Source organism: Cricetulus griseus, chromosome 7 (genome assembly GCF_003668045.3).
Source record: "Cricetulus griseus strain 17A/GY chromosome 7, alternate assembly CriGri-PICRH-1.0, whole genome shotgun sequence".
NCBI classification, from domain to species: Eukaryota; Metazoa; Chordata; class Mammalia; order Rodentia; family Cricetidae; genus Cricetulus; species Cricetulus griseus.
Genome location: NC_048600.1, coordinates 128993692 through 129006003, shown reverse-complemented (window position 1 = coordinate 129006003; position 12312 = coordinate 128993692). Strand labels below are relative to the sequence as shown.

The 12312-nt window shown below is 49.8% G+C and overlaps 1 protein-coding gene across 3 annotated transcripts in view; it reads left to right on the top strand.

Moving 5' to 3' along the window:
* Positions 1 to 7037: 7037 nt before the first annotated feature.
* Rnf157 (ring finger protein 157) overlaps positions 7038 to 12312 on the top strand; it is a 75309-nt gene continuing 70034 nt past the window's right edge. For 2 of the 3 annotated variants that reach the window (XM_027425592.2, XM_027425594.2), the window contains exon 1: positions 7038 to 7317. In XM_027425592.2, coding sequence (XP_027281393.2) covers positions 7071 to 7317 — 247 coding nt within the window. In that variant the 5' untranslated portion in view covers positions 7038 to 7070. The remainder of the gene's footprint in view (positions 7318 to 12312) is intronic. The other variant, XM_027425591.2, reaches the window with a different exon arrangement.

The window sequence follows — 12312 nt, the reverse complement described above, 5'->3', positions numbered from 1 at the left end:
AGCAACCTGGCTTTCTTTAAAATGTTTACTTGTTTTTATTTACGTGTATGTGTTCCTGCATACATATATGTACACAAACATGAACCCAGTGTCCATGTCTCTGTAGTTAGAGGTGGCTGGGAGCTGCATTACTCCCCAGTGCGTGCTGGGGATCAAACCCAGCTCCTTTGCTAGAGCAGCCAGTGCTCTTTTTTTTTTTTGGTTTTTCGAGACAGGGTTTCTCTGTGGCTTTGGAGGCTGTCCTGGAACTAGCTCTTATAGACCAGGCTGGTCTCGAACTCACAGAGATCTGCCTGCCTCTGCCTCCCGAGTGCTGGGATTAAAGGCGTGCGCCACCAATGCCTGTCCAGCCAGTGCTCTTAACTGCTGAGCCGACTTTCCAGTCCCAAGAGTGGTTTCCTTATTTCAGTTTGAGCACAGGCATGGGGAAGTTGGTGGGAGTGGAATACACCACTTGCCGACACTGTGACGAGGACAGCTGGGCATGGGACACACTGGGATTGGGTTTCTGAGCTCCTCCCTTGAGCTGACCATGAAAAGGAGGGAGGAAGGCAGGCAAACAAGAGCAGTACACAGGGAGACTCCTCTGTGGCGCTTCTGTCACCTGGCTGCAGCTCTCATTTGTCAGGACTGCCTCTCTAAGGTTCCTTCCAGCCAGAACAGGCTTTTTGAAGAAAGTCTAGGAGAGCCTGGGGGCCTAAGAAGCCCTGTTTGGTGGGGGTGGGGAGAGTGGGCAGGGGACAATGGAAGGTGGGGGAGAACAGAAACACCCTGGGAGAAGGAAGAGAATTTGTTCTCACTTTCCCCCTTTGATCTTCTGAGCAACCACAGTTGAGTATTTATTTTGTTAGAGGTCTGAGCCGTCACTACACTGCCTCCCCCAGACTTGGGCTTCTCTGGGTAAAGAGAGACAGATGCTGGGCTCCACGCCTGCCTGTTCTGTTTCCATTCGAAGAGTGTGGAGGCAGATGAGTGTGGATGGATACCGAACTGAAACATTTGTAGCACATTCTTTGCTCATTGACTTGACTGTGTAGAATGTACAGCCCCAGGTGGGATTAGCCCCAAACCGCCAACGATGAGGGAAGTGAAGACAGACGTGGACACCGAGTACAGAAATAAGCTTACAAGGTCTGGTATTTGATTGAAACCATCTGTCATGCCAGTAAAATAAAACAGAACCAATCTCCTAACATTTTATTTTTCTTCCCTCCCTCCCTCTCTCTCTCTCTCTCTCTCTCTCTCTCTCTCTCTCTCTCTCTCTCTCGTGTGTGTGTGTGTGTGTGTGTGTGTGTGTGTGTGTGTGTGTGTGTGTGTGTGTGTGTGTGTGTGTGTGTGTGTATGTGTGTGTTCCAGGGCATACATGTGGAAGCCAGAGAACAATTTCCAAGAGTTGACTGTCTCTTTCCACCATGTGGGTTCCGGCGTTCACACATAGGTTGTTAGACTTTGCACATCCCCCTTTATACACACATTCCTCTTTTTGGTTGAGACAGGGTTTCACTTGGTAGACCAGGTTGGCCTGAAACTCACAATGTAGCTCAGGCTTTCCTGAGCTTGAATTCCACAGAAATCTTGCCTTAGACTCCCCAGTGTTGGATTAGAGACATGAACTACCATGTCTGGCTTTATTGTGATGTTCTCATAGATGTATTGATTACATTCACCCTTAATTTCTTCCAAGTAATCCCTGAGCAGAAATAATATCTGAGGACCCTCACTTTTCCAATGTCAGCTGCCTGGGCAACAGGCCAGAAACACAGCAAGGCAAGAGGGGCTTCATGGGGACCCTTCATGCATCATCTTCATGATGCTAAAAGTGAGGTCTACCCTGGATGTCCACCTTGGAGGCGCCTCACTTACCTCTCACTAGTCCCTGCCACTCAGAGCTGTATCGACGCCATTGTTGATTTACTCTAGACTGGAAAAGTGAGTTAAGTTACAGACCCACCTGAGGTCTACAGGCATTGGAACAGCTCTGTGCTGGAGGGTCACCCTGACCACCACACTAACCAAGATGAATTCATATCTGACAAGAGAAAAAACGGGATCCAGGTATGCGGTGCATGTTTGTAACCCCAGTGCTTGGGAGGCTGAGGCAGGATAGGATGATTCCTGCGAGTCAGGGCCAGCCTGAGCTGCATGGTGAGCTCCTGTCTCAAAACTAATCAAGCTAAAAAGGACAGGCCAATTGCTGGCATGCTGGCATCCTGCCACCCTAAAATAGTGTGCCTTAGTCAGAGGTCGTGAACCCTTTAGAATTGGCTCTACTGCCAGTGTCAGTATAGATAGGTTGCTCACCTGAGCAAGAAGTACAACGATCTGCAGACGGCACTAGGAATGTGAGTTGTGTGTGTTCCTGGCAGTGCAGGGGTGTGTGTGCTCTCGTAGGCGAGAGAACAACCTCAGTGTATTCTCAGGAGCGCCAACTGTCTCCTGTGAGATGGTATATCTCATTGGTCTGGGGTGCCTGGCTAGTTATCTAGGGTTACTCCCGTCACCTTCCTCCCTGGCACTCGGACAAGCGCTTGTCACCATGCTGGGCATTTTTATGTGGGTTCTGGGAATCAAATTCGTGTTCCAGCTTTGGAGTCGAGGGCTCTACTAGCTATACTATCTGCCCAACCTGATGTGGGCTTTAATAAAACACTGAAGCCAATCACCAGGGAAGGGGTCAGTGTGTGTGCTGCTGAACAGATCCTGGCTTTGGGAGAGATCTGTTTCTTCAGAGGGACCCGGCCCCTAATCTTCTGGCCCAGTGGCAGGGTCCTTCATGAACTCCTACGTATCTCCTGAGGCATCAGTTATCTCCTGGCCCTGCTGCCTGGGGAATGCTGTGCTCCAGGGCAGCATCTGTCAGTTCTTGCCTGCAGCCTCCCAGTTCTTCCTGTTGGGGGAACTGTTGAAATGAGGACACATGTTGTGAGTGTGGAAAATGTGTTTCTGGGCTGAAACCAGGACAGTCAAAAGGAACAGAGTGGAAACTCAAAGGAACTAGCTGTCCTAGGGTTCACTTGTACCGTGTGCCCACCATTGACCATGACTGAGAGGGATTTGGACCAGATGGAATTCTGGGCTTTTACTTCTGTCTCCCATGGATGTTTAAAGGAACCTGAGACCCTGGAAAGCTGGGTTCTCAGGAGCATTCCCTCAAGGGATGGTGAAGAATGGATATTTACACAAACAAGGCAATATACCACATACTTACTTGCTATTCAGGCATAATTTCCCTAAGCACAGCTCAACCCACCCTGGACCAGGTTTTCAAGTTAAAAGCATTTTTATGGCTCACTTGATAGCAGTCACGTCTGGGTTTTTCCTCTCTCCAGTTTTCTCCCTCAGGCATTCTCCCTGGCCCAGATCTCCAGTGAGTGGACAGAACGGAGCTAAGGAAGGTCCAGGGAGGAATGCAGGCCTCACCTTTGTCCTAGGCACAAAACTATCAGTGCAATTATACTGTAGACTAGAATTCAAACTCAATTCACAGAAACCCTTGTCGATCCAGAATTTTCTCTAAAGTAGTTATCCCTTTCTCACCATCTCAGATGATCACCTCCTAAAATGAGTTTTTAGGGGCTGAGGAACAGCTCAGTTGGTAGTGTGCTTGCCTAGCATCTGTGAAGCCCTGGGCTCAATCTCCAGCACCCCCAGCACTGAAAGACTGGACTTGACTGTCCATGACTGTAAAAGGACATGACTAGTCCTTGGGAGGTGGAGGCTGGAGGATCAGAAGTTCAAAGTCATCCTGAGCTACATAAAGAGTCTGAGGCCAGCTGAGGCTACCTGAGACCTTCAAACAGAATCCTCCTGCCTCTGCCCACCAAGTGCTGGGATTACAGGCATACACCACAATAGGCTGTGGTGTTTTTAGGCAAAGAATCTCAGATGAAGATGCTAAGTGCATAATAACATGTATCAGCTGGATTTCCATATGAGTGAAAGGTTAAAATAGGGTATGGAGGGGCTGGAGAGACGGCTCAGAGGTTAGAGCACTGACGGCTCTTCCAGAGGTACTGAGTTCAATTCCCAGCAACCACATGGTGGCTCACAAACATCTGTTATGAGATCTGGTGCCCTCTTCTGGTGTGCAGATATACATGGAAGCAGAATGTTGTATACATAATAAAATCTTAAAAAAAAATAGGGTTTGGAGAGGAGGCTACCTGCTTGTCCAGCCAAAAGGACCTCACAAGAGCTTACAATATCCCATGGGAACTGCCATACTCCTGAAATGTAATCTGATTTAATTTGCCTGTTTTCTAGTTAAGCAAAGGAAAAAACAAGCAGGCACAGGGCCTCCCTGTTAGCTATGGTTGCTGTGTCTTTCTAAGTCTGTAGGTATGGTTTCTTCATTAAAGGAGGAATTGACTTCTAGTGTGGAAAGTGGGATAGAAGGTGGGAATGGAGCCAGGCGGTGGTGGTGGTGGTTGCACACTTTAATCCCTGCACTCAGGAGGCAGAGGCTGGAGGACCTCTGTGAGTTCGAGGCCAGCCTGTGTATAGGACAGCCAGAGCTACACAGTGAAACCCTGTCTGAAAAAAAAAAAAAGAAAGATGGGAATGAATCCATGTTATGTTCCAAGCAGGCAGAGGAACAGAATAAGAAAGTTTTTTTTTTGTTGTTGTTGTCTTTTTTTTTTTTAAGATTTATTTGTATGTATGAGTGTTGTCGTGTTTTGTTTATTGGTTGTTTTTCTAGACAGGGTCTCACTATATAGCCCTGGCTATTCTGGAGTTCACTTTTGGCCTCAAAGTCAGATATAAACTGCCTCTGTCTTCCAAGGGCTGAGATTAAAGGCATGCACTACTGCACTTGCGCCTGTATGAGTGTTTTGCTTGAATGTTTGTCTGTGCACAATGTGTATTGCCTGGTGCTCAAGGTCAGAAGAGGGCATCAGATCCCCTGGAGCTGGAGTTACAGATGGCCATGAGCAACTATGTGGGTGCTGGGAATCAAACCTTGGTCCTTCTCAAGAACAAGATGAGCCATCTCTGCAGAGTGTGAGACAGAGGATCCTGTAGTCTTCAGTAGTGAGGCGGGCAGCACAGTGAGACGCCCACCTTGAGAATAAAAACTGAGGTGTTGCTTTCCTTTGTCAGTCTGTCTGAGGTTTTTGTTGTTTTGTATGAGGCAAGATTTCAAGTAGGCCAAGTTAGCCTTGAACTCACTATGCAATCTGGAGTTCCTAATCCTTTCCCCCACCTCCCAAACGCTGAAATCACATGGTTCTAGATTTCAATCCCCATTTTACTGTTACCTAGCACCTGCAAGGAAGGAACATGGCTCCAGTTCTCTCCCTAAGGTACATTTGGAAGCCTAATGGTTAGGGCCAGGGCCTGCAGGGAGAGCTCTAAACTCTCTGCCAGGGAGCCCTGGGACCTGGATGACAGTATCTGGAGCAGGGGCTTAGCCTCCTTCAGTATCAGCCATCCAGGAGACCTTGGAGAAAACCAGGACAATTGTTCATAAGTAACTTTAGCACAGAGTCAGTGGGTTACTACCAAAAAGGTTAGCGAAAACACAAAAAATACACTTGGCAGGCGAAGACAGGAAGAGTCAGAAATTCAAGGCCAGCCTTGGTAACAAGGAGTTCTGGACTGAGCCTGGTGATGGTGGTGCACACCTTTAATCCCAGCACTTAGGAGGAAGAGGCAAGTGGATCACTGTGAGTTCGAGGGCCAGCCTGGGCTGTTATACAGAGAAACCCTGTCTTGAAAAACAAACAAACAAAAAGCTCTGGGTTTTCTGGGGCAGCAAAAACTGCATGATATCTGGTCTCAAAAAGTGGGGGTAGGCAGCAGGGTAAAGATGCCTGCCATGCCCAATGAACCGAGTTCTATCCCCAAACCCACACAACTGAAGGAGAGAAAAGACTTCTGTGAAGTTGTCTCTTGACCTCTGAAATCAGCTGGTGGCCCAGGAGACATCCCCCACAACACACAAATACAATGTAACAAAACCCGCCAAAACTTACACACACACACACACACACACACACACACACACACACACACACACACACACAGAGCCAGGAGACAGCTAGATCTATAAAACAGCTTTACAAAGGTAAACAAGGGAAGCAGTCACCCCAAACTACTCTGTCTGTTGTTGAAAGTTGAAGTCATGCTGAAACAGTTTAAATTCTTGCTGATCAGTCTCCCCTCCAGGGAAACAAAAACAAAAACATAAATAAAAAACCCAAAACCTCATCAAACCCACAAATACAGAAATGTCTGTAATTAACTGAGCAATGACGTCTTCTGCCTGCCCAAGCTTCTCACTCTTTTGTGTGGTGTGTGTGTGTGTGTGTGTGTGTGTGTGTGTAAGCCCTAGGTCTGCTCTACCCTGTTTGTTGGGGAATTCTTCACCCATAGGCCACACAGGGGCCTTTCCAAGGTCTCCAAAGAACATTTCAACAGCGACAGCTGAAAGTGACAACACTGAGTCGACGCTCCAAAAGCCAAACCCTAAAGGCTGTGTGAGCTGTCCAGGGAAGCGGGCACAAACGGCATGTACAGCGGGGCGTAGCGGGCCACCCAGCATCCCCTGTGGAGTCTTGGGGACAATTTGGGACGCGGGGTTGGCAGCGCCCTCGGGGTTCTGGCGGTGGGGGCATGAGGATGTGCTTGGGGTCTGACCGGCTGCCAGGGCGGGGCGGCTCGCTCGGGGATTGGGGACAAAGGCGCGCGAGCTCGAGGCGCGCGGCCACCCACCCGGGCCACGACCCGGGCCTGGAGGGGGCCCACGCTGCTTCCGCCCGACGCAGCCGGCGGGGCAGCTCGGGGACGCCCGGGCCCCTCTGCCCGTCGCTGCGGCTCAGTCCCGGGTCGCGTCCGCGCCGCAGCCTCCGCGCGAAGCACGCGCCGCCGGCTCCCACCGCAGCTCGCTTCCATTGGCCAGCCGGGCCGCGGGCGCTCCCGCCCCGCCGTCCCATTGGCTGAGGCCGCCGCGGTCCCCCCCCCCGCGCGCCGGCCGCCTCTGACATCACGCGGCCTGAGGCGGCGGCGGCGCCCCCGGCTCAGCCCCGCAGCCCCCGGAGGCAGAGGCGCCGCCGCGGTGCCGGCGGAGGATGGTGCGCGCCCCGCAGGCCGCTGCCGCCCGTCCCCGCCGCCCCGCCGCAGCGCCTCCGCCGAGCGGGCCGCCGACCCCCGCATCGGGCGTGCGGCCGGGCGGCCGGCGCGCTGAGGCGCGGAGAGCGGAGCCCGGCGACGCCGCGGTCGCAGCGGCCATGGGGGCCCTAACGAGCCGGCAGCACGCGGGCGTGGAGGAGGTGGACATCCCGTCCAATTCCGTGTACCGCTACCCGCCCAAGTCCGGTGAGGGCCGGGCGCGCGCCGCGCGCGGGCCGGGCGGAGGGGGGCCGCGCGTGCGTCCGAGGCTGCCTGGCTGCGGCGGGCGAGCGGCCCCGGGTGGGCCTCGGAGCGGGGGAGGTCTCGGGGATGCCGGGCGCGGGGGTCCCCATTCCGGGCCCGGCGACGCCTCCCAGAGGACTGCAGGTGCCCGCGGGGTCACCGAGGACGCGGGCGGCGGCGGAGGGGGCGGTAATCGGCTCCGCGAGCGGCAGGGACGCGCGCGCCCGCCCGCCCGCCCGGGATGCCGCGTTGCAGGGACTGCGGGTCTGCAGAGGCATCCCTGGGGACAGGCACCTGTGCCGGGTGTCGTCCCCGGCTGCCTCCCTCGGGCTGGCCTCTGGGGCGCTTAGGAGTGGGTTTCTGCTGGCCTGGGGTGGGGAGAGGACGCACTCGCCCGTGCTGCCCTTGGCCTTTCCAGAGGCTGTCGGGGGAAAACTAAGTGGGCAGAAATGTGTGGGGATCTGACCGAGTCACTTGGGTTGCCCCTTTGCGAGTTTCTGGCAACGGGAAGGCTGGGGAGAGTGCAAAAGTGTTTTTTTTCAGACGCATACCGTCACTGGGAAAGATAAATGCCTCCATCCTCAGCATCGCATTCGCATTCGCATTGCTGGACGGTTTTGACAGCAGAGAGGAATGACAGTGGTTCAAGTTGAGAGGAGCTGCTGGTGATGACCCGGCTATCTGTCCTTTTTTTTTTTTTTTTTTTTACTTGCGGTTCCCAAGACCCCTGGGGACCCATGTGTACCGCCCTCCCTCAGTCCCGAGAACCTGATGGGGATTTTGATGATGGCAGAGTGAGGTGTTAGAATTGGAGAGGATCCCATTTTCCCTCTGGTAGAATAAAGACATGCTAATGAGTCGAGCTGGCATCTCAGCAGTACATCCCGTTCCTGCCAGGTGGAAGCTAGGACCAGACAATGAACCTGCCTCCCTGCAGAGTGTGTACCAGCAGGCTCTATTCCTCGCTGCTTTTGTGCCAGAGAATAAGCCCTTGCAGAAAGAAATGAGTAGGAACTGCTGTAGGCAGGCCTGAGATAAAGCTGAGGATCCTTAGAGTTTTAATAAAGCTCTTAATAATTATGACTGTATGGTTACTACTATCTGTTAGAATGATCTTAACACTCTGGAGGCTGAGGCAGGAGGCTTATGAAGTTTGGGGTCAGCCTGGGCTGCACGGTGAGACTGTCTTAAACAAAATAAAACCAACATAACAACAAGAAGGAAAGTGTAATTAGCCCTCCTTCTGGGGGTAGGATTACAGATGTGAGCCACTGTGCTTGACTGGCATTTTTCTTAAAAACCAAACTGTGCAGCAGTGTCGCCCCTCCCCCACCAGGTCACTCAGCTTTTATTGATCCGAACGTGGCTCATGTCTTGCTGAGCTTGGAGTTTTCTTCAGTAGGGTTTGCTGCCTCAGGAGAACAGTCACCCTTCCTCCTCCACGTTTGGGAATTAGCTATGGTGGATATCTGAGAGGCTGTTCCCAGAGGATGTAGGGGAAATAGAAATTGTAGGCAATAAGAGAATAATGGACGAAACTAAGACCTTTCTGGGGAGATGAGAATCTGGTTTTGAGCTAGGGTCTCACATTGTAGGTCAGGCTGGACAGCAAACCGATATGTAGCTGTGGTGAGCTACAAACCTGAGGCAGTCAGTTCTCTTGCCTAGCTAGCCCTTCCCAAATACTAGGATTACAACGTGTGGCTCCAAAGCCTTTCTGGGATTGAACTCTGGACCTCTGGAAGAGCACCCAATGAGTGCTCTTAACCACTGAACCGTCTCTCTTCCAAAGCCTTTCTTAACTAACAAATTCAGCACTTAACAGCACAAAACAATGCTCCTGGGACCTACCAGCCTTTGGAAAGTTTTACCTAATTATAACTCATTTCTATCTATTCCTTTAGGTTGTTATTTTGAAACAGGGTCTTATTTAGCACAGGCTGACCTCATACTGACTTTAGTAACCAAGGACGCCCCTGAACTTCTCTGATCTTCTCAAGTACTGAGACCATAGAATTCACCACCAACCTGAGTATATATTCTATTGGAACCCTTGAGCCCAGGATTTCAAGACAGGGTTTCTCTGTAGCTTTGGAGGCTATCCTGGAACTTGATCTATAGACTAGGCTGGCCTAGAACTCACAGAGTTCTGCCTGCCTGTGCTGGGATTAAAGGGATTAAAGGCATGTGTCCCACTGCCTGGTTGAACCCAAGATTTCTTCTTTTTTTTTTTTTTTTTTTTTGGTTTTTCAAGACAGGGTTTCTCTGTGCAGCTTTGGAGCCTGTCCTGGCACTCCCTCTGGAGACCAGGCTGGCCTCGAACTCACAGAGATCCACCCGAGTGGATCTGCCTCCCGAGTGTTGGGATTAAAGGCGTGCACCACCAACGCCCGTCGAACCCAAGATTTCTTAAATGCTGGGTGTACACTCTTACCAACTAAACTATGCTCCCAACTAGGCACATCAAATGTTTGTTTTTTTTCGAAAACAGTCTTCTTGTGTATTCCAGGTTGGCTTTAATTTTTCTGCCCCCTTCCTTTCCTCCCTCCCTCCCTTCCTTCCTTTCCTTCTCCTTTTTTTTGTTTAGAAAGGAATTCAGTTTGTAGCCCTGGCTGGCCTGGAACTCACTGTGTAGACCAGGATGGCCTTGAATTCAGAGATCTCTGTGTCTCTTCTTCAAGTGCTGGGATTAAAGACATTCAATACCTCAAATAGTTTTCCTTTTTTTGGTTTTTGAGACAGGGTTTCTCTGTTTTGCTTTGGAGCCTGTCCTGACACTCACTCTGTAGACCAGGCTGGTCTTGAGCTCACAGAGATCCACCTGCCTCTGCCTCCCCAAGGCATGTGCCACCGCTGCCCAGCTAGTCCATTGGATTTTAATGTCTCTTATGTCCTTGTGTTTTACTTCACATCCTCCAAACCCTTCCCAGCAATCCTTAAACTAGTGTTGAGCAGACCATTAGATATCATCACCTAGGCAAATTAACACAATGTAAATATGTCTTCCTCTTTAAAATTTTTTTTTTGTTGTTGTTGGTGTTTTGAGACAGGGTTTCCCTGTGTAGTCCTGACTGTCCCAGAACTTATCTGTAGAGCAGGCTGGCCTTGAAGTTAGAGATCTATGCCCACCTCTGCCTACAGAGTGGATGAGCTGCAGAGGCATTGGCTCCCTTGAAACTGGAGTTACAGGCATGTAGGCCATTGTGAGCTACACCCAGTGTGGGTGCTAGGAACTGAACCTGGGTCCTCTGCCAGAGCAGTGTGGACTCTTAACCAATGAGTGTCTCTCTTCAGTTCCTGGCTTCCTTTTGATTTTTTTTTTTTTTTGATTCAAGATCTTACTACATCAATCAGAACCGTTAATCCCCCTGCCTCAGGTTCTGAAGTAATGAGGATTACAGGTGTGTTATTGTTCTTGGCTGTTTTAATTAATTTTTGCTAAACTGGAATTTTTAGTAGTTGCAAGGGTGCTGGAACACATAAAATATTTAATAACTAGACACATCTTCAAAAATCACTATTTCAAGCCCGGCGGTGGTGCACGCCTTTAGACCCAGCACTCGGGAGGCAGAGGTAGGTGGATCTCTGTGAGTTCGAGACCAGCCTGGTCTACAAAAACTAGTTCCAGGACAGCCTCCAAAGCCACAGAGGAACCCTGTCTCAAAATACAAAACAAAACAACAACAACAAAATCATTTCAAAATTACACTTCTTCCAAAAGTTCACTGCTAATCATCAGAGGTAAGATTACCATGTGCCATATACAGGTACAAATATAAGAATGCAGACTATCTGGTGACCAAGCAGCTCTGTCCTATTAGTGTGAGTGCTATTTTGTATATGATGTCAGGCAGTGTTAATTTATCATACCAATAGCATGAACTATAGAAGCTACCTGATTGTATTAGTAGATTCAGACAACAACACAGCCGGGTGGTGGTGGCACACACTTTTAATCCCAGCACTCAGGAGGCAGAGGCAGGTGGACCTCTGAGTTCAGGACAGCCTGGGCTACACAGAGAAACCCTGTAAATGGTGAATAAACATTTGAGTGAATAAACACTCAAAGGCTTAATATTAGTTATAATTGTCCAATGGCTCAGGCATATGACTGACTAACTCTCACAACTAAATCAACCCATTTGTACTAATCTGTGTATCACAACATGGCTGTGGCTTACCAGCCATGTTCTGGCACCTTACTTCTTGGATGGCTACAGGGCATCTCCCAGACTCTGCCTTCTTTCTCTCTGTGTGTTTGGATTTCCCACCTAGCTATATTCTACCCTGCCATAGATCAAAACAGCTTTATTCATCAACCAATAAAAGCAACACATATTCACAACATACAGAAGGACATCCCACATCAAAATACTGTCATGAAAAATAAACAACAAAACAACAACAAACAAAACAATAAAAACTGCACTTGCCAAATTAGGACTAGAAAGGAACTTCAAAACTAAGGACATCTACAGGGAATTAGCATCATATACAGTGATACTGATCACTTCCCTGCTGATATCAAGAGCAAGGGAAAAAAAATCTGAGTTGACATCCAATTTTCTTTTTTTTTCCCAAGTTAGGGTTTCATGTCTTCCAGGCCGGCCTTGAATTTCCTATATGGCCAAAGAAGGTTTTGAACTCCTTAGCTTCCTGCACACATACCCACACCCTCAAGTACTAGGGTTACAGGCATGGGAGCATAAGCAAGACTTTATTTATAGGGAAGAGGGGAGGAAAGTGTTCTATCAATTAGGACACACACACACTCTCACACACACACTCACTCCTTTTCTGACAGGATCTTCTGTAGCCCAGGCTGGTCTGGGATGCAGCTGAGGATGACCTGGAATTCTTGATTTAAGAATAAATAAGGGTAGGAAAACTAGCTCAGCAGTTAACAGCACTGAATGTACATCTGAAGGCCCTGATCAATCCCAAGTACCAGTATGGCTT